The sequence below is a fragment of the Stegastes partitus genome, unplaced genomic scaffold (genome assembly GCF_000690725.1).
Source record: "Stegastes partitus isolate 25-593 unplaced genomic scaffold, Stegastes_partitus-1.0.2 Scaffold2343, whole genome shotgun sequence".
Classification (NCBI taxonomy): domain Eukaryota; kingdom Metazoa; phylum Chordata; class Actinopteri; family Pomacentridae; genus Stegastes; species Stegastes partitus.
In genome coordinates, this window is record NW_007580074.1 from 1 (window position 1) to 20,946 (window position 20,946).

The following is a 20,946-nucleotide window of genomic DNA, read 5'->3' on the forward strand; positions in this document are numbered from 1 at the left end:
TAGGGTCCTTGCACTGGTGTGCTCGGACCCTAAAAACAACCTCTTCAACATAAGACTATGTTACCATGTTAACATATGCTCACGTTAACAAGATAAGAAACTTTAATTTTGCCAAAAGTGATCTTAAATGTCCTCTTGTCAGTTTATATTGGCTTTAATGACACAAATTACCAAGCAAATGTGCAATTAATAAAATTACAAAAACAAACAACTCAGTAGGCCTTTTGGGCTCTATGTGTAATTGCCAAGTTTGCCCAGTTTCACCTCGGGATTATGGTGGTTTCACACGAAGCCTATTACGTTGACTAGCAGAAGATAAAAACATGAAAAACAAAATGACTAACTTTAGATTTAGAACCTGTGAACAACAACAACACAGCCTGAACTTCATGACTGATTTACACACAATGAGCCACAACAATACAACCACTGACAGGTCGAGTGAGTATCAATGATCATATTGTTCCAAGGCCGTATTCTGCTGGGAAACCGTGGGTCCTAGCGTTCACATAGATGTAACTGTGACATGTACCAGCATTCTGAACATTGTTGCAGACCGAGTACACAAACACTACGATGGCCTGAAGGCTGATACGTCCCATCACACTGTAAAAACTGTTAAGGAACGCCAGCCATCGACTTGGCCTCCAAACCTTCAAGGTCCTCATCCCATGAAGCATCCGTGGCATTTGTCAGAACAAGCTTAATCCATGGAGGTTCCACCCTGCAACCCAAAATCCTCTGCCAACGTCCCACCCAAGGGACACCTCCAGAGGTCCAGTGTTCATGCCTCAACAGATCATAGCCGTCTGACTGGCACAAAGGGATCCTGCACAACATCAGGCAGGTGGTTTTAATGTTGGAGCTGATCAAACTGAAAGCCAACATGTCAGACAATCCCACAAACAAACAAACCACCACTGAGCAGATTCAGTCTTTTAGTTTGAAATGAAGCACAGAAACAACGCTTTGTTTTCAATTCGAGCTGTTTATTGTAAAAGTCGATCTACGGTTTGTAGAGTTTTTAGTACCTCTAGAAGCACAGACGCTCACAGACATCCGTTGGTTAACACAGTGATGAGACATGTCATATTTACACATTTGGTCACAATCCCATGCAGGACATCGTCCCTTTCTTTAACATTATCCATCAAACACTAAATACATTATAAAAAATACAAATAAAAACACTATTTAAATAAATTTAGTATAAATATTTTTAGAATATTTTAAAATTCTTCGACATTACAAACAAATTATTTCCACCTTATTTCATGACGGAGTGAGCAGTGAGTTGGTCCTGTTTGGTTAAACTGTAAATGATGCTGGTCGTTAATGTAAATCGAGGGAATGTGAGACTTCTGAAACAATAAATATGATAATTTAACTTTACAATAAGATGCTGTTTCACTGAAACACAAGTCAGTCGGACACAGTACAGTGCTGCTTTAAAAAGACACAACTTATCTGTACAGCTCAAAAAAAATGTAAACGTAGCTGATTGAGGAATGTGTACAAAAGTGGACCAAACTCCAGAAGCGAAGGACTTAAAGTAACAGTCTGGAGGAACTTTTAAAAAAAACATTTTGTTAAGAAACTAGTTCATCAAGCATGAATTCCAGCCTGAAGACTCTACACCTTTTTTTTTTAGCGTTCTACCAAGCATGTTAAAAATCCTGACCAGCTGACCCAGGACCAGCTACAGCAGAAAGGATCGCCAGCGTCTTCAGAAGGAGTTGTTGTTGTTGTGCTCCAGGCGAGCCACCATGGTGGACACCAGCTTCTCCAGCTGCTCGGCCCTCTGCCGGCCCGTCTCCAGGACTTCCTCGTGGTTGGCCTTCTCCTCGCTGTCGTAGTCCATCACTGCCTGGTTGGAGATCAGAGACATGGCGAAGCAGCGCATCCCGGCGTGGCGGGCGACGATCACCTCGTGAACCGTACTCATGCCTGCATGGAAGACGCAGAAAAGGTAAGTTATGGGACTACATTATTCACATGGTCGTCTTCATTATAGCATGAAATACAGCAGCTGGGGAAGGTCTGGTTAATAAATCAAGGTTGGTCACCTGTCCTCAGATTGTATTTGGTATTGTTTGTACTGAGACAGGTGTTTCAAGGTGTATTAGTCTGTTTTAGGCAATGGTATAGTGTGTTTACATACAATTTAATCAAAGTATTGTTTCCCACATCTTTCTATATCCAGACTGGGTACAATAAACAAACACACAGGCATTACACACACTGTACAAACAAGCTTTCTGTTGCATGTGGCACACTCTGTTTTACATTTTAGTTGCTTTATGTCACATTTAGATAATTTTGCTTCACATTTAGGTCCTTTTGCATCTCTTGTGGCTATTTTTTTGTCACATTTTGTGTCGCTTTTTAGTCATTTTGTGTATAATTGTTGCCATTTTGTCTGTCTGTTGTCATTTTGTTTCATTTTTTGGTTATTTTATGTCACATTTTGCTCCTTTTGCATTGCTGCATTCTGTTTCTCATTTTGTGTCGCTTTTTAGTCGGTTAGTATTTTTTTTCATTTTGTCTCTTTGTGGTCATTTTGTTTCACGCTGTGGTTGTTATGCGTCACATTTGACTCATTTTGTATGACTTTTTAGTTGTTTTATTATTATTATCTTCAGTTTTGTCCTCCACGTCTAAGTAACAAAACAACAACAGCAACAACAAAAAGTGGGTAATCAATATATAGTATGATGATGATTATTTCAGTGACTGGATTTGTTAAAATACTCCCCAGTGAGGCAGGATTTACACATATAAATTGCATTGCGGCTGCTATATTGCGTGACGGTGGTCGTATTTGACATTTGAGAGAAGTTTTGCTTTGCATAAACGCGATTTAACACCTGCACTGCTGCTTTAAAAGCTGAACAAGCAAGTAAAGTTGTGGTTTGAGCTCTTTAACAAACTTTGTAAAAGTCTTGCATCAAGTAAACTTGAACTGCCTCTTTATTCTGACTGTCTGGTTGTTGTGATTTCGGATCTGTCAGTCTCTGAGCTGTGATCCTCCACAAATATCCATGTGCTTATCCATCCAGTAATGCAGGCATCTGGTCATGCTTAAGCTTGTAGACGATTGTGGGCTGACGTCGGGCAAGAGACCAGTACAGCGATCAGGTTACCAGTCCATCACAGAGCAACCACAAACAACCGTGCACGGCTATTTAGAATCACCAGTTAACCCACTGTGCATGTCTGTGGACGGTGGGAGAAAAGAAACCCACACAGGTACGAGTAGAACATGCAAACTCCACACAGACTGGCAGGTTCAAACCTTTTTGAATTCCCAGCAAATGTACTCAATAGTTTTATACCAACACCATGAAATGCACTTATAAAGTATCTCTGACAGTATAAATATAATGTAAAGGCCTAATGTAGTGTTTTGTGATATGCAATATTGTTCAGGGTCACTATTTTGTTCGTTGTCATGGTGTAGCTCCTGGAATTCTGTGTTAGTCATCATGCGATTAACTGAGATTATCAACTGATCTTTTCACATTCTGTGAACGTGAAAGATTCCTTTTCTATGAACTTTGCAAAGCACATTTGTACAACTTAATGCAGGCAACAGGATAAATCATTTTTGTTTTTCCTTTTTAGTAGTCTTGTGATTCACTTCCCTCCGTGTGATAGTCAGGAGGATGACTGTACACTTTGCGTATTGTGTTTGTACTTTTGTGTAAACCTGAATGTTTAACATATCACTTCGATCCCTATTTCTTTAAAAAAAGAAGCTGTGTGTGTGTTACTCAAGGAATTCTGACAGTCAGGGTGAGGCGATGCATTAAGTATAGAAATACAAGTGTGTGCATGTACAAGTGCTGCAACAAAAATCAAAGAAAATAATCACAAATCCAGTATCTAAAATTATTAGAATATTTCCTAAGGGCAATAAAAAAAAAAAAAGGGTTTACAATCTAAAAACGTCTCACAGTTATGTCCATTTATACACTCAGTGCTTGGTTGGGGCTCCTTTACCATCAATTCTGCATCAATGCAGCCTTTAAAACAAAGAAGAGGCTTTAAATATTTAACTTTATGTGTAATTAATATAAAACACATGAAAATTTACCTACTTGGAATAAATTACAACATTTTTTTACTTAATCTAATCTTTTGAGATGCACCTGTATGTGACTGAAGGTCTGATTCAAACACTCACCGACAGCGTCAGCGCCCAGTCGATGCAGCATGCGACACTCTGCGATGGTTTCGAAGGAGGGACCTCCGAGCACGCAGTAAACTCCCTCCTGCAGGAAGTCGCTGAAGCCCAGCTCTGATGCCACGTCATGTGCCAGCTGCCGGAGCTTGCGGTCGTAGGCGTCAGACATGCAGGGAAAGCGGACGCCAAACCTGAGGGTTGGAGGAGAGTTTTGACTCAAGATCTGCCAACGGAAGGATTCTGCACAACTCCTGCCTAATGCTGAGCACTGAAATTCCCCCCAAATGACTCATAGGACACTGAGTCTTTGAGGTTTTGTGATGTGGCAGCGAGAACGTGAAAACCCTCATGTACCAGCCATCGTGATGCTTCATGCTGAGAAACAGGGGAAACCAGCATTGCATAGTGTCAGACAGTATATTAGACATCCAGATTTGATGCAGGCTGAGTGACAACACCTGTGTGGAAAATTAGTCAAATAAATAGTTCATCACCTAAAGGATGCAAAATTCCCGCGCCCCCCCCAAAAACGCAGAATTGTCTGCTATTAAACTCTGCGATGACATAAAGCTCCACTCTGAAGCGAGCAGATATTGAGTGTCATGTAAAGCCTGCAGCCATCGGAAACAAAAGGCGAGTTTGTTGACACTGACATCAGATGCTTATTGTTGCTGCGGGGCTGAACAGAGGCAGTTCTGTGTAGGAGACTGCAAAAATGCACATAAATTACTGGAAGAAATGAGGCGGAGGGGGAAACTTGGAACGGTGACAATGTCAGCATCACTTACTTGCAATATTTAGAAAATGACTTCATTGCATTGAGTTCATTACAAATATTCTGCAATTTTGGAATCTTTAGGAAAATAACTATTATTTGAAATAAACTATTTGCAAATTATGTTACTCCACAGCAGGATTTCTAACACTCGAAACGAACATTTATGTAAAAGGACGACTTTGCTTCTTGGTTAAATTTAAACAGGGGACACTTTTTGTCGTCTCTGCCCTCTAATGCTTATTTTTAGAGCAAAGTGTTATCGTGGAGCACCGGAGTGAGACATGTACTGAGGACGTGCTAATGACTGCCGTGTGGGTGTTGTGAATAAATAAAGGATTAAAGAAAGCTGCATTAATTCAAGACTTTAAAGTCGGAAAGAAAAATCCCCTTTTAGGCTCATTTGTTGCTCCTGTGGGTGTATTAAACACAGACTGATCCAGGAGTGACTCTGTCCCCTCACCACACATTAAGACAGTCTGAAGTCACATATTGGGGGGAAAACAAAACTAAAACGCTGCTCTCAGTAACGGTTTCCACTCTTCTTTCCCTCCACCTACCTGTCATCGTTGGGTCCAGACAGCGGATTGACTCCAGCAAATCCCGGCATGTTGATGTGGTCCTTGATGATCATGACGTCCCCGACTTTGTAGTCCTGGTTGAGGCCTCCGGCTGCGTTGGTCAGGATCATCGTCTCCACACCCATCAGCTTGAAGACACGCATGGGCAGCGTGATCTGGAATATAAGTGAATATAAAACACATGCAGGCATTAAAATTAAGATTTCGGGAAATTGAAATTCAAAATGGAAATTTCCATGTTGAATAATCTGACTGAAGTTGTTTCCACATTACCTCTGCCGACCGTGTCTAGACACTGCTTGAATTCATAAATACTTCCGGCAGATATTCGACTTAACATTTTAAAGGTGCCCAAATCACAAAAGGCCATATTTTCTTAATCCCCTCTAGTCATGCAATCAATGTCTGGAATCTGACATTTACATTTCAAACTTCTAGCAGCTGTGTGTGTTGACAAAACTCTCCGATCGATGTTTCCATGAAAAGATCTTCCATTAAAGAACCCGTCCTACTGAGAACTGTGCACAGGATAAACATTGTGTTACCGCACAATGTTGGCAGAAAGACACGTTGCCGTTGAGCTTTTCCAAATGTTATTTTCAATGTTTCCAGGAGCGCAAACAAAATCTCATTCAGTCATTTTATTCTAGGGTGGTGGGAAATGTCTTCGTGGCAAATATCTCAAACCCTTGCCATATAAAGCTATCTGCACGAGTCGGTGCCACTGAGATGACGAAAGCCTTCATTGTGTTTATGATATTTTTTGTTATTTGAATGATAATTTAAAGCTACAGCAGCCTACAAAGCTTTTAAAATCCCAGAATTACTGTGCTGCTCACATGCACAGATTACACAACTGATCTCAGGTGGAGTCTACTGACCACAGATTGTTTTGATTGTTTGCACGCTGCCTCCCTCCTTCCCTGCCTCTGGTTTCTTATTCGCTGATTGGATGCAGCACAATGACCACCTCATACCGATCTCCAAGGTGCCTCATTTCAAGTGCATCTTGTGTTTGGTAATGATTGAATAAAACATGTTTGCAATATCTGAGACACGTCTCAGGATTGAATTAGCAACGCTCTGTGGATTGTGAAGATTCTGTGCAGACTTGAATACTGCCTCAGATCTCAAGAAGTGCTCAGAGACAAACAGCAAACTGTCAATACGTGTAGTCTGTATGAGCCTTTAAAGTGCCCATGTCTTGAAAATTTAGAGGTTTCCATTTTCGTATGTTGCTTAAATGATGCTTAAACGTTGTGTTTTTCTCATGCTGCACATTGTTGCAGTACTTCTTCTCACTTTCTGTCCAAGATACTTCATTTTAGCTCTTGTCCCTTTAAGGCCCACCTTTGAAAAGCCCAGTCTGCTCTGATTGGTCAGCAGGCCATCGAAAAGTAAGACAATGTTGGTTGTGTACTCCAACACCAGATCTCTCGGTATAGGGATCCAAACTAACCGCTAATGCGTTCCGTAGTGATGCAAATTTTAAGCAACCTTCTTAACTGATAATCTGCAGCTTTATCAAAGATTGATCATTAACTCAGTGGTTGTAATTGCTGCTTTAGTGGTAGATTGATGACGACTGGTCCTTTATGCTGCTGCAGTGTTTTGTCCAGTAAGCTTTAAGCATCACAGAAGACTTTGTCATGGTGACACTTTACGAGTTAAACTCCATCAATGTTCTTTGCTGGCCAACATGGAACTGCTGGTAGTCCGCCTCCTCTGTTTACAACAGGGGTGTCGAATCCTGGTCCTCGAGGGCCGCAATCCTGCATGTTTTAGATGTTTCCTTCTTCCAACACACCTGATTAAAATGATCAGGATCGTTATCAGGCTTCTGCAGAGCTTGATGATGAGCTCATCATTTGAATCAGGTGTGTTGGAAGAAGGGAAACATCTAAAACTTGCAGGATTGCGGCCCTCGAGGACCAGAGTTCGACACCCCTGGTTTACGACAATGTGAAACAGTGAGAGGCTCCAACTGGTGGTGACATGATTGTCCCACTTATTCCACCTTCTTGGTTCATATATTTTTAATTGGGCACATTTTTTAACAGCAATTAATTGATAATCATTAACCCTGGTAGATAAATAACAGAAGAAAAGCCTGAACATTAAACAAGGTGGCGTCGGGCAGGTAAGGAGCAGTGTGTTTTTGTTGGTAAGCGCTTTGGTCTTTCTAAGATTTCCTTCTATGTGTCCCCAAAAAATCCCCAAAAATCAGCATATCGGCTGTTTGAACTCCACCAACCAGCGGAGGTTCCATCTTTACTCACCTTCTGGATGGGGTAGCCTTCATACAGGTGGAACCTGCCCTGCATGCAAACACAGGGCTTCCCTTTTAGTGTTCCAAACACCAGCCGGCCAGCATGACCGTGCACTGCAACACACACACACACACACACACACTGTTACACAACCAGTGCATTTAATCAAAGCCTGCAAACATGCACAAGCACATTGGCTGCTGTGATTTTTCAAACAGCTGCATGCTGTGCATACCTGTGCTCCGAGGGAAGTTGGGAATGTCACTGTATTTGAAGACCTGCGGCTCCTTGAGCATCTGGGCGAGTCCTCCCATTCCTGAACCGCACACGATTCCCACAGTGGGTCGGACCTGAGTGTTGGACAGCAGCCAGTCCGCTGTGGCCCGGCACTGCTCATAGCTGTCACTGAGAGAGTGAAAAAATCAACATGAAACAGGATTGTACTCACATACACTGTAAAAAAAAAAAGATGTATTGACAGTTTTTTGCTTTATTTTATTTTATTTTATTTTTTAAACAATTTAGTTTTATTTTACAGGTTTTCTCTGTTTTGTTAAAATACAGTTAAAAACTAGTAAAATCATAAAAAAGCAACTTTGCTTCATATTAATAAAACCAAAACTGTAAATAACGTTCATATTAAGAAGATGTATTTTCACAAATGGTAATTTGTTCTTGGACAACATTTGAACATGAAAGAAAAATATGTATATTAAGGACTGAAAAATGAATAAATAACATCCATAAACAGTTTTTTCTGTTTTGTTAAATTACAGATATCTAGTAAAATGACAGCAGAGAAAGCCGTTTTAAAAAAGCCAAAACTATAAATAATGTCTGTATCATAAACCTTTTGTTTTTGTTACATATAAATGCCATTGATGTGTGATATAAAATGAAATATATTAGGAACTGATAATTTATATCATGAATAACATGTAGAACTGTTGCTTCATAAATGTTCTCTGTTCTGTGAAAGTGCAGATAATATCCAGTAAAATCACAGGAATAAGGTTTTAATTTACATGTTGAATGTAAAAACAACCAAACAACCAAACAAACAGGCCAAAACTGTGAAATCTGTATTTTGAACATTACAGTTTGTTTTTAGGTTTTTATTTTTTGTCCATTTTCTGAATCCCACATTTTTACAGTTTCAGGATTTATTTATTTATTTTATTTATTTCAATTTTTTATTAAATTATTCATTAATTACAGCGTAAGACCTTTTGGCACTATGAGCGGGTAACGGTACAAAACCTTCGTGAGGGCACCAAACAAAGCCGTTGGCCTCCGCCCTGTGAATTAATTCATCCGAAAAGCATCAGATGAGTTCCTGCTCTTTTTATTTCTTAGCGCGATGTTTGTGCACAGTCATGCTGCTGCATTCACAAAAGACGGAACAACCAGCAGTATCTGATAAATGAACATCCTGTACGCTCACTGAACTGAAATGTACTTCCTGACTTTCAGCAGTGTTTACATTTATGCACAAGTACAAACACGCGTTGTTTCCTGTTCGTTTTGTCTGGAGTTAAAAAGTTGAGTTGCATAATTTTGCAAATGGTGCGTCATGTTCAGGTGATTCATCACAAAACCGTAACACACTTCAAACTATCTAGTATTTCTCAAACGTAGCTATGCACATGTTTATATTTAGTTTTAAATCACTGTACTTGTGAGGATTGAACTCTCACACTAACTGTCCGTTTGTGTTTGTTTCTGTCTCTAATGTCGACCTTCAGCACCACATGTCCAACCTTTATGCATTACAGTGATACTTTTATTCATCTCCAGACATAAAACTGGCTTGTTTGCAAAAGAAAATCACAACTGCAGCTACAAAATAGCAAAACAAGCAGGACACAAGTCAGACAAATCCACTGAAATAGCAAATACAAGTAGTGCTTCCACCACATAAGGCACAAATTAACTGAGTTTTATGAACACATTAATTGTATTTATACTTAATGGCTTCATATTGTTCATTCTGCTAAATACTGTATGATACTGTATACACCCATACTGCATATAAATTACTTAGATATCTTGGATACTCGTATATCTGACACACTTGCAAGTACAGTTTATACTACTTCTAATATATGTATACATATATAAGCACATTCAAAATGCCTTTATGGCTATTTCACGTTCCATATTTTCCTTTGTCTAAATGTAATTACAATGTCAAGCTGCACTTTCACTGCTGACGAGATGCTAAACTGGATTTTGTTGTTTTGTTGTTCCAGTCTAATCCAAACTATCGACACAGTTTAGGAATCTGCCAAAGCACTAAGCTACAAACCTGGTTATAAGTTAGTGTTTCATCTGGAATAATACCAATATAAGAGGTATTGCATTTATACCTCAGTATGAAAACTAATGTTGACACCTTGTCAATGCCAAAGATACGTTCAGTTTCAAAGAAGACATAAAATATTGTTTGAGCTCTTCTTTGTCTTTCCTCTGAACATCTCGTTCTCCTCAAACCAGAGATCCTAGAACCAACATGAGCCTTCAACAGCTTCTTTCAACGCATTCAACACTAGAAACAAGAATGGATTCTTACACTGGAGTTCAGTTTAAGAGCACATATGAACAGGATGTGTGCTATGTATGTAAAACAGTGGGCTGGATCGGCTACTGTCGCCTCACAGCCAGAAGAATTTGACCTCATTCTGGTCTCTTTCTATGTTTCCTCTTTGCCTGTACAGGTTTTAATCATTCTTCCCGTACAGGTGTGTTCCTGTACTTCCCCCTAAATCAGCTGAGAAAATCTCCACTTCCCTGTGAGCCTCTATGGATAAAACAGTGTGTAGAAAATGGATGGATGGATACAAAACAGGGTCCAACACTGGGAAATTGAGCAGGAACCACTTCAAGTTCATACTGTTTTAAACTGTGCTTTAGTAGTTAAAAAACTCCAACTAATGATCGTTTTGTAATCAAATTACCACAAAGTATTTGCCACAATTTGTAGCTTCTTCAGTGATGCAACACTGTGTTAAACTCTTCATGTGCAATAACACACTAACGCTGGACTTTCCCTCTATGACAAGTGCAATAAGTCAATAAGTAATAACTGGTTAAATTTAAGTATAATTCTACTGTGTCCTACAGCTGGGTACGTTACTCTTTATTATATCTTTATTTTTTATCCTCAGTTGTGCTTTTCTTCTAGTGTTTCTTACTTTACTTTATTTGTGTCTGGCTGCTGTATTTCCAACAACCCTGAGACTTTGGGGTTTAATCTAGTCCTGCCAAACCTTAAATAAAACATTTAACCCTAAAACAAAATCATATTCTGACTGTAGACAGGCTCACAAGAGGTGAGCTGCTCTCTTATTTGGAAAATATATTCAATCTGAGCAGCTGGAGACTCCTTTTAGGTAATATTTTAATACATCTTGTATTTAAAAGTCAAAGAAAAAGAAGCAGTAAAGTAACTGTGGTGCATCAAGAAACTTAAAAGATTGTTTCATGCTCTTCCCTGCAACAAGAAGAAAGTATTTTGAGCTGCATTTATAGATAATTTTTATTTTATTTTTAAAATTCTTGCCTTTTTAGTGTCTAGTAATGTTTTTTTTTTTTTCTCACTCCTTTTCCTTTTCCTCAGACTCTTTCAACCAACTCTGCGCATTTTACGCGGTGATGGAAACCCTCACCGGCCGCCAGCTGTGGCTGATTCACGGACACCTAACTTTGTGCCACATGTGGCCAGATGAAGAAACACAGGAGGTCTCAGTCCGCGGAGCGTAAATCAGCTTCCTGAGCCGCTGATAGGTTAGTGGGTTTTTCTTGACGTCACGTTCTTTTTTTTTTTTTTTTTTTTAATTCCGTCCCATCAGTGACCACATCGTGTGATTTTCCGCGCCTTATTGCGTTGTTACAAGATTGCAGTAGAAGACTTTTTTAACCCCTAAATAGAACAGTTGTGTTTTTTTTTACTCTGTTTTTATCCTGTGGGATGGAAAAAGAGAAACACAATGAATGGCGTTACGCATGGCGTTACGCGTGCCATTACGCGCGCTTCTCAAGCTGTTTTTAATTAGGATCTGTGTCATTTAACAAGCCTCTGTCTACTTTTCCCTGCGGATGGGGGATACAGGAGCTTCATTCATGAGCGTTTCACCAGAGTAACACCGCCTCCACACGTAATATGAGCGAACCTGACAGTAACCCCAACAGCCAACATCACTGGAAACGTGCATTTGATGCTACATCACAAGCAGATAAAATCAAACATGTAGCGTCACAAAGCAGGTTTTGGTCTCATACAGATGTTTGTTGTAGCCTATAATAAGAATATTACGGTAAAAACTCACCTGGAGGCAAACTCGGACATGGAGAGCATGATGAGATGTGATGCGGCAGGTTGTTCCGTGTTTCAGGTCTGTGAACGTGATCCGGGTTTCCTGACGGAGGGGCCGGTTTTAGGTTTTTACCCTCCCACCCCTCCACGACGCTGCGGACATTTCCACTGTACGTCACAACCCAGCGGAGCCTCTGATTGGCCGCAGCGCAGGCGTTGTTCTGCTGTGATGCACCGGCGGTGGTTCCAGTGACTCGTGGTGCGTTCAGGAGCCACCTGTAAAAAAAGAGGAAGCAACGTGTCTGACTGGAAATTCTGACAATAAACACGAGGCAGGTTTTTCTTTTTTCTTTTTGAAGCAGCCTCAGGATGTATTTTTCTTTTGATCTGAACTGCTGAGATTTAAGACGTAACTTTACCCACAGTGTGTGTGATATGTGGTTGGAATTTTGTTTAACTCAATAAATTATGATGTAATTTGGCAGCAAGGGTGCCATAAAACACGTGGTTAAACAGTAAAATACCATAAAGCTTACAAACTGTGCATACAAATGGTAAAAATATCTGCCACACATTGAATACAGATTTGTGACGGGGACACTGAGTACCGGTTTGGACTGTTCAGCGTTACTAGTTACTAAAATATCATTAATCTGATTTTACTGTGATTTTCCTATTTATTATGTGCCATTTCACAAAACAAGGAAAATCTGAAAACTGCCAGTACAACAAACCTTTAATATAGCAAACATTTGATTTATATACTGTCGAAAAACAAACAAACGACAACAAAAATGATATACTTTTACAGCTAAAAGTTAATGTAAACACGTAGTATGTGTGCTGGATACCCACATTACCCCAGAGAGAAGAATAAAGTATCTATCTATCTATCTATCTATCTATCTATCTATCTATCTATCTATCTATCTATCTATCTATCTATCTATCTATCTATCTATGAGATGTAGTTTAATATAACTAATTAATTCAAATATACCAACATACTGTATCAACAAATATACAGTGCAATTGAGATTAAATTCAAAATTTTAAGTTATTTAAATGTCACATAAGCAAAACATCCCATTTATCAAGTCATTCTCAAAGAGACGATTATTATTTGAAATCAGAGTGACTTTGTGTGGGAGGCAGAAAGTGGACAAAATGTTCCTCTTCAGATATTGTCACATGTTTTAGAACCTTTGTACCAACATTTATAACTATAATTCTGACTGAAACCTACTTTGCAGCAGTTTATTTCACATTAAGAGTGAATTTATTAAACTGAAAATACACTAAATTGTTATTTAGCCATTGTGGCCATCATAGCCCAAATGTTCACATCGTAGATTTTCCAACAGGACTTGAACGCAGCAGCAAACCACACAAATCTTCCAACGTGGTCCTGTTGGCTTTGGTGCTGATGCAATCACCGGGCACCCGACATAAAAGACCATGTATTACAAGATATAGAGCAGATCTTAGCGAGCTTCTCTGGTGATTATTTATTAAATATGAGAAAATGTGAATTCTTAGAAAGCATGTCATGTCCTGATATTAACAAAGCTCACTCACACTTCCAAATATCAGTTTCATATCAATATATATATGTTTTAATAAGAGCAGTTGTGCAAACCAGCACTGCACATTCATGACAGACACAACTGACACAACAAATGATCAGTTTGTCCCATTCACATCTGTTTTTGAAATCGTCCATTTCTGTCTGCCTGGAGGCTGCTGCTATTACCTAGAAGGAAAAACATGCAACAGCAAAATGTAGGGCGGCAGGTGTTGAGGTCGTAATCACAGCAGGGCAAAGTGTAGTTTTTGACATCAGGTTTTTAAATAGCTTGTGGCGCCATACAAAAGTGTGGAGCAGCCACTGTGAAAGTGTATTTAAGACAGCATCAAGGAAGCCAAGAAGACATCAAGCAGCTTCCCTGCAGCGGCAGCAGAAATGTAATTATTACACCTTACATCACCAAAGTGCCGAATGGAAACGATTGCCATTTATAAAATTTAACCGTGAAAAAAAAAATATTTACCACTTTTCGATCCTGAAATCCTGAAAATTTCTCTTACAAATAACAGCAAATATCTCTAAAATAATTTTTTGTTTAGCTTTTAGCTGATTCAAATACAGTAAGCCGCACATTTTGAAAGAAAAGGAGAAGAAGAAAGAAAAGTATTTGTAAAAATACTGACTTTTGATGTAAACATGATACACAAATTTGGCCTTTTTTTTTTTTTTTTTTAAATATAATCAACGTTTGTGTGAATGCTTTTTTTTTAAAAAAAATCAATTGTTTTAATAGATTTTTTGGTAATTTCCAAACAGGGAAAATTGGTAAAATTACAGTTCTAAACAGAATTTATCATTTATTCATCCTCAATATACATTTTTTTTTTTTAAGTAACAGCTACTATCTGTAAAATAAAAACTTTTAAAAACTTGATTTTAATACAGTAAAAACATTGTAGGTTCACAGTCTCACTTTGTAAAAGAACTAATCAGCATTTGTAAAAATAGAGACTTTTGATGTGAACATCATACGCAGTTCTGGGCTTTTCTTAAATAATCAAATTGTAATTGACTTTTTTTTGTTGTTGTTGTTTTTACAGCTTGTGGGTTCATCAGAATGAAGAGGAAGAGACAATTGCTCATTAGATTTAGCCAGTTTTTGTCCGGGGAGTTACTACAAACATCAGGGTTGATCTTCTGGAGATCATAAATGTTCACTGCACATTTCAGCAGCTGGAACTGTTCAAGCTCCTATAAAGTCACTGAAGTGTCGATCAAATGGAAACGATGACCTGATGGTAGCGATAATGAAACGGAAAAAGGTTCTGTAGAAGTACTCAGAATCATCCTTCAGATACAAACTGAACAGCAGTCTGGGCTGCGTCTGCTTGTGTGGACAAATAATTCATTTATATGGACGAACATGCATTAATTTCTGAGTGTAGAAGTGCACCTATGAGCACAGATGTTGTTCTTCCGTGTGCAAACACTCCTGTGTGTGTGTGTGTTGTTTTAGCAGCACAGAGCTCCAGTGTTCTGGTTACCGACTGTTATGTAACTGCTGATTTGTATTCACATAGTTGTCGGGCCTTTATCAAAAGCTTCAGCTCTCACTCTGCAAACTAATTACAAAAGTGACACTAGTGCAAGAATTTCGCATCAGTGTTGTTTCGTTGCAAGTTAGGGGCCATTTTTTACACGACTTTTAGATGCAGGAGTTGTTTAGAAATGTTTGCCTGAGGTGCACCTCATGCTGCACACACAGGATTAAAGGATAAAACTGAGCATGTCTTTTTAAGCTTGGCCTTTATACGCAAAGCTTAGTTGCAGTTATGTCTTACTTTCTTTCCTGTCCTGTTCACTTTACTGCTCTGTGATCTATCAAATGTGAACGTTGCAGGTTTGTGCTATTTCTTGTCATTTCTGAGGCTCAAACTACCCAAAGACTCATGTTTCTTGCTTCAGGTACAGTTTGTCCTCATTGTGTCTTTGATGAAATGCAACGCCTCTCATGTAACTTAAGTTTCTTAACAACAAAACAAACTGGGTCATTTTTTGTGTGTGTTTGAACACCTGATGCTCTGATTACAGACCAGTGCACTGAGCTTTGAAGCCTCTTGGCTGCAGAATTGGAGGATTTGGTTGGTTAGTTTGCTGATCAGCCTCTCAGGCCCATTACTATCATCCAGATTTAAACATCTCAACAAGTTTTGAAGAGATCCATCCATCCATTATCCATACACCACTTAATCCTCACTAGGGTCATGGGGGGCTGGAGTCTATCCCAGCCAACTCAGGGCGAAGGCAGGGGACACCCTGGACAGGTCACCAGTCTATCACAGGACTACACTTAGAGACAGACAACCAAGCACACTCACATTCACACCTACGGACAATTTAGAATCACCAATTAACCTCAACATGTGTTTGGACCGTGTGGGAGGAAGGCGGAGAACCCGGAGAGAACCCACGCTGCACGGGGAGAACATGCAAACTCCACGCAGAAAGATTCCGGTGCCCCCACCGGGACGCGAACCAGCGACCTTCTTGCTGCTGTGAGGCAACAGTGCTACCAACTGCGCCACCCTGCAGCCCGTTTTGAAGAGATTATAATGGAATTTGCTGCCAGTGTTCATGGTCCTCTGTGGAAGATTCATCAAAGCAGGTTCAAAATTCTGCTGCTGTGATACGAGTGTGAAGCTTGTACACAGTGTAAAAATTTGAGGAATCTTAGAGAGAACTTAAAAGAAATTATTTTATGTTACAGATTTTTTGGGGGGATTTTCTCAGCAGTTGATTAAAAAAAACAGCAATATAACATGTTTAGGAGTATTACTGAAAGACAAAGTTAAATATCCTTGCAGCCTTAAACTGGTGAATTTAGGTCAGCGGTTGCCCAAGGCGCTACTGTGTTTCTATGCTGCATATCAAGTCAGGCATCCTCACCAGCAACGCCCTGAGCCTCTCCGACCTCAAATGTTCTCTAACAGGTGACATGGTGACAGATCTGCTGCTGGGATCTGGATATCGTTCACTCTAAACGAGCGGCAAAGCATGACTTCAAGGAACAAGCGTCTTAGTGCAGGTGTTTGGATATCTGGCTCTCGTTTTGGGTGCATATTGTGCAATTAGTGACAAAAGTCAAAGGTTTAATTTAGCAGTCAGGAAAACACTTGCACAGGCTACCTTCTTAAGTTTTTAGACTGTAGTGACATTATTTACATGCTGCTTCTACTCTGTGCTGCTAAAAGTAGTTTTCTCTGTTTTATATCCAACTCACTGTCCAGCACACGTCACTGTACACTTGGTAATCTGGTTTAATTAAGCCTGAGGTGGCAGCAGCACTGGTATGCCTTCATTTACAGAACAGTGCTGGGTAAACGGTGTAATTTTCTATCATTTACCAACACTGTCACTCTAAAGCGCTGCAATTACAGAACACCCAGGATCTGCTGCGAACACGATCGAACAGGCTTCTCCTGTTTTGCATTCTGGTTCTGGAATAACAATTAAATAAACAAACTGCGGTTTTGTGAGAGTTCAAAGCTCTGTTCAAAAGGTGTGTGACTAAACTCCTAAACTGGATTTATTTTTTTTTGTGTCGTACCTGTTTAGGTAAATTACAACTGTAATACAGTGAAATTACAGTAATTTAATGGTGACCACAGCTGCCAGCATTTTGGTAATTTACTATAATTGATGTTAAGTTACTGTAATTTCACAGGAATACTTGTTTTTTTTTTCTACATTAGGTTATTCCAAATATAATCTGTTGCACAAAGGGCCAAAATATATTCCTAAGAAATATATACTCACAAAGTTTTGCAGGTTGCTTTTGTAGATGCAACTTAGGAGATATATTTAAATGATATTTATAACTGAAGACAACCCTTCATCATACACTCAACAACATTTAGAAATTTTCCGATGGACAAATGCTACATGCTTATAATGAAATATAACGATTACGTTTACCTCCACGTCATCAGGACTGTAGCCATTAAACTAAATGGTTTCTATAAATAGATCCTTCAGGCCTCCACAGGCAGCTGCTGCCAGTGTTCACATCATCGATCCAGTAAATGATGGCAGCACTGGTCTGATCCGAACTGAACTCTGGTGTTTATGAGCTTAAGATATCAGCAATGAATTGACGGCAACAGAATTAATATTCTCTGTTTGTTTCTGTGGATCCTGTGATCTATCAGGAACATTTTATCCAGAAAGTCACATATTGAATATTAAAGCTAAACTGACGAATGTTGTGTTCGGACACCAGTGAGGGAGCTCCGATCCAAGATGCTGATTGTTCAGTCGTTGAGGATGTGTTGGTAAAGAATTATGCAAACTCCACACAGAAAGATCCCAGGCGTCCTAACCTGGACATGATCCGGGGATCTTCTAGCTGTGCGTATATAATAAGATAATATAATAATCATATCTACATTTTCTTTTCCAAATCTGCACAACAAAGACCGACGTCCTGATCCTGAGCTTGACTGAGTTTTTTCATCTCTATTTTTAAAAACAAAACACAAAATATTGTCTTTGTCCACATAAAAATGCAAAAACACTTGGAAGTGAACGCCTAACCAACAGACAAGAATTTAAGTCTCACCCTGAAGCCACAAATCCTGATAAAAAGCTCCCAAACCCAATAAGTTTGCCTTCAAGGTAAGATTATTATATAAATCGCTGTTTTCAAGTCTGTTCTGCTGTGTAAAGACATTTTAAAAACACTGCAAATTTCATGACGGTATAAACTCAGCTGAAAAAAAAAAAAACTCAGCTGAAAAAACACAAACGAAGGATTTAACCAGCAGCGATTGCTAAGAACATGTTTTGGGCATTTGTTTATTTTGTGTTTATACATATTTGCTATGATCCTCACATGCTTCTGTTTTTTTTTTTCAGGTGAGCAGACTGAAGCTGCTTTCCCACGAGAACGAACAGCTTTCTGCAAAGAACACACACACACACACACACACACACACACACACACAGAGTTAAGTCGGTGTCCTGATTTCAGAGGGATGTTACATTGACCTGTGTTCTTTATCCAGAGACTCACTCTAACCATGAATTTTCTAACCCAACATTGAACTAAACCTTAACTTACTGTAACAGGGGAAAAAACCCCCAAAACGTCTTCACATCAGAATTGAATGATTCACATCATAGTGACTTACTTTTGTCCTCATATGGAAGACTAGTCCCCGTAATGCGATCCCCACAACATGACTTATACCTGAGGCCTGCACTGTGAGACAAGTTCAGTATATTCAGGATACCTTCTCGTTACCTGGCTTCACTAAACCCAGTCGAGCTAAATGGTCACACAAAACTGGTCAGCACAGGGTTTCTGAATCGATCTCGTCGCAAACATGGACCAATGTGGAGCGTCATGTTTGCCACAAGAACAACAAGCTGAAGGCAGCAGCTGGAAAACAGCTTATTACTATCATCATCACTGCTCCATCATGATGGCATGAGTCTACCTGAATACTCCATTCAAGGTGTTGGTTAGATGCACACTATTATTATAGTGTTTGTAAGGAAGTTTCATATCTTATTCTTTCAGCTGCAATCCTACTGGTGTGAAATGATATCAAGAGCGATTACAGAACAAATATAAAAACATAATTCATACAGATAGGCAGGCTTACTGCAAATCATATAAAGTCAACAAAGGTAAGACGTTTATCAGCTCTGATTTAGGGTTATGTCGGTACACGCAGGCCGATAGAACAATAAAACTGCTCCCAGTCAAAAAGGAGGGAAAAGGATTCAGTGGATCCAAAGGTTTTACTGTCATATACAGAAATAAACAAGTTTTCAGTGCAATTACATTTTTTGTTTTTGGTATCTTTGCCAAGTGCTGTGATTAATCTATTTATAGAATCCACTCATTCACTCATCACTGACATCTACTCAATCATACTGACGTGGACGATACTGAATATACAAACAACAGTGCAACAAGCAGGAGCACTGAGAATCTTTTTTTCTCATATGTAAGCTTGTCAGAGAAAGAAAAGGGTTCAGACGGTCTCTAAAAACCCATGGCCTCCTCAAAGACCCCCCCCCTCCAGTTTCTGCACACTAAGGATCTTCTTCAAATAGTGATGTTATTTTCCAATAGAACAGATTGTTCAGATGCATTGATTGTCCAAGAAGCTTCAGTAAAAAAAAGCAACTGGACCTCGCAGGTTCTGTAAGATGTTTTAACTCTCATCCAAGAGGCTTCTTCAGTTCTTAAGTCCAGGTGCTTTTTTTTTTTTTTACTGAAGCTCCAACAATTACAATGACCAGGCTGACTCAATTTACAGACATACACACTGAAATCAACGTGAACTGTAGCTGTGGAGATGTGCAGCATAGATGACCACGTTGATGTAAAAAGTAAACCACCGTCCTGAAAACTCAGAGTCAAACCTGAAGTTCTCTCAAATCCTGCTTTGTAGTACTGACCTCTGGAACACATTCATTTCCTGTAGACCTACCCTGACCATTACCCTACCTTAATTAATTTATCAATCAGTCAGACTTTATTTGTAAAGCACTTTTCATACAAATTAAATAGAATGCAAAGTGATTTACTGAACAGAGGGAAGTGATAAATTAAACAACAATAAAACAACAACTGAGGAACTGAGAAAAGACGATCATAAATACATGTAATGAGGAAACATCAGAGGCAAAATATTTAAAAGCAAAATGAGACAACAATTAAAAGTGAAGTAATAAAAATAGAGACAACAGACAAAAATGTATAAATGAATGGAGAAATGCATTTTTAAAAATTAGTAATAATGACAAATAAGTCAATCAAAAGCAGTAATACTAGAAAGCTGCCTCCCTCTAGGTTTTTGTTCTGACTTTTGGTTTATTTAAAAGGTGACTACCAGAAGACTTGTGAATTCTACAGGGTTCATAGAAATAAGAGGATGTTAAAATAAATTCTAAAACAGACACGTAGCCACTGGTGAGACTTTAAGATTGATGTAATTCTTCAGTTTTTACTTATTTGGACTTTTTAATACTCTATTTTATTGTAAATACCAACAATCCTGCCATGTTGGTGAATGAATATTGGACCTGCATTCATCTTGAGGAGACCAGATAGAAGAATATTACAATAATTAAGCAATGAAAGCATGCAGGAATGTTTCTGCACTGGCTTGAGAGAGAACAGGTCGCACTCTGGTAATGTTCCTCAAATGATGAAATAATAATTAATTAATTTGAGGCACAAAGCTGAGATTGAAGTCAAAGGATGGCTCCCAGATTT

The 20,946-nt window shown here is 39.1% G+C and overlaps 1 protein-coding gene across 1 annotated transcript; it reads right to left on the reverse strand.

The window, feature by feature from the left end:
• Nucleotides 1-968: 968 nt before the first annotated feature.
• LOC103374738 (purine nucleoside phosphorylase-like) lies at nucleotides 969-12,383 on the reverse strand. The gene is made up of 6 exons (XM_008304872.1): nucleotides 12,141-12,383; nucleotides 8,048-8,217; nucleotides 7,822-7,925; nucleotides 5,522-5,697; nucleotides 4,187-4,377; nucleotides 969-1,947 (listed from the first exon to the last, which is right to left on the reverse strand). The coding sequence occupies exons 1-6, from the start codon at nucleotides 12,167-12,169 to the stop codon at nucleotides 1,727-1,729; spliced, it is 891 nt and encodes a 296-aa protein (XP_008303094.1). The 5' UTR covers nucleotides 12,170-12,383; the 3' UTR covers nucleotides 969-1,726.
• Between the last annotated feature and the right edge of the window lie 8,563 nt (nucleotides 12,384-20,946).